The sequence below is a fragment of the Arachis ipaensis genome, chromosome B06, assembly GCF_000816755.2.
Source record: "Arachis ipaensis cultivar K30076 chromosome B06, Araip1.1, whole genome shotgun sequence".
Classification (NCBI taxonomy): domain Eukaryota; kingdom Viridiplantae; phylum Streptophyta; class Magnoliopsida; order Fabales; family Fabaceae; genus Arachis; species Arachis ipaensis.
The window spans coordinates 134,043,116-134,044,176 of record NC_029790.2 but is presented as its reverse complement, the minus strand read 5'-3'; the positions used below and the strand labels follow the sequence as shown (position 1 = coordinate 134,044,176).

The 1,061-nt window shown below is 26.3% G+C and overlaps 1 protein-coding gene across 1 annotated transcript in view; it reads left to right on the top strand.

Moving 5' to 3' along the window:
• LOC107648563 (homeobox-leucine zipper protein HAT9) overlaps positions 1 to 639 on the top strand; it is a gene marked incomplete in the record, with an annotated part of 2,519 nt that extends 1,880 nt beyond the window's left edge. The window contains 1 exon segment of the mRNA XM_016352379.2: positions 76 to 639. Within this exon segment, the coding sequence (XP_016207865.1) occupies positions 76 to 397 (322 nt within the window).

Here is a 1,061-nt window from a genome sequence, read left to right as displayed (position 1 = left end):
AAAAAATTTCAAGAATTGAAAAGAAAAGTTACTCTATTTTAATTTATTTTAATATATTATATTTGATGGTCACAGGACAAAGCTGAAACAAACAGAATCAGATTGTGAGTTCCTGAAGAAGTGCTACGAAAGTCTAACAGAAGAGAATAAGAGGCTCCAAAACGAGCTTCAAGAACTCAAATCAATGCAAACAACACCACCCTTTTCCATGCAAATTCCACCAACAACTCTTACTATATGCCCTTCTTGTGAGAAAATTTGGTCTAATAATAATAATAATAATAATAATAATGGGGAATTATTGCTTATAAGTTCAAAAACTCATCAACACCATAATCATTTCTACAAAAATAATGGATATCCATTATTCAAACACTCATCATCCGCAACATGCTAGCTTTACATATAGAAGGCTATAAACACTACACAGAATTTTCAGGGGAATTATTGTTGTATTTCGTTATGGGTATTTAATTTTGTGATATGGTGGTGAGGTCAATTATTATATATCACTTAATTAGCAAAGTGTAATGTAATTAAATCTAGCTTAGTAGTATAGAGCTCCCATGTGATTTTTTTTACCATCAAATTTTAGATTATAATAATGCAATACATAGCTCAAACAGAGTTTTTGTTTTCTTTTTTTTTTTTAATGTATTTTGATTATATATTTATATGTAAGATATACATTTAGGAGAAACACTACTATAAGAATAAGAATAAGAAAGCTGTCACTTCAACTAAGTTTTCTTCAGTTTATTATGATTGATTAATAATGTTGGGCATGTCAACAATTAGTATTCTAGGTGTCCCTTTCATATATACACACACTGAGAGCATAAATTGTGTTTTACAATACAATCACAATCATTTTTTTGATAATTATTCACATCATCAATGTAAAGTAGTTATTTTTATTAACGTCCCATTATGTAATTGAATGCATGTGTAAAACAATTTTACATTAACAGTATAATTAAATATATATATATATATATAAAATTTATTTTCAAAATTTAAACAAATAAAATAAGACATATTAATATTTATATCTCTAACAT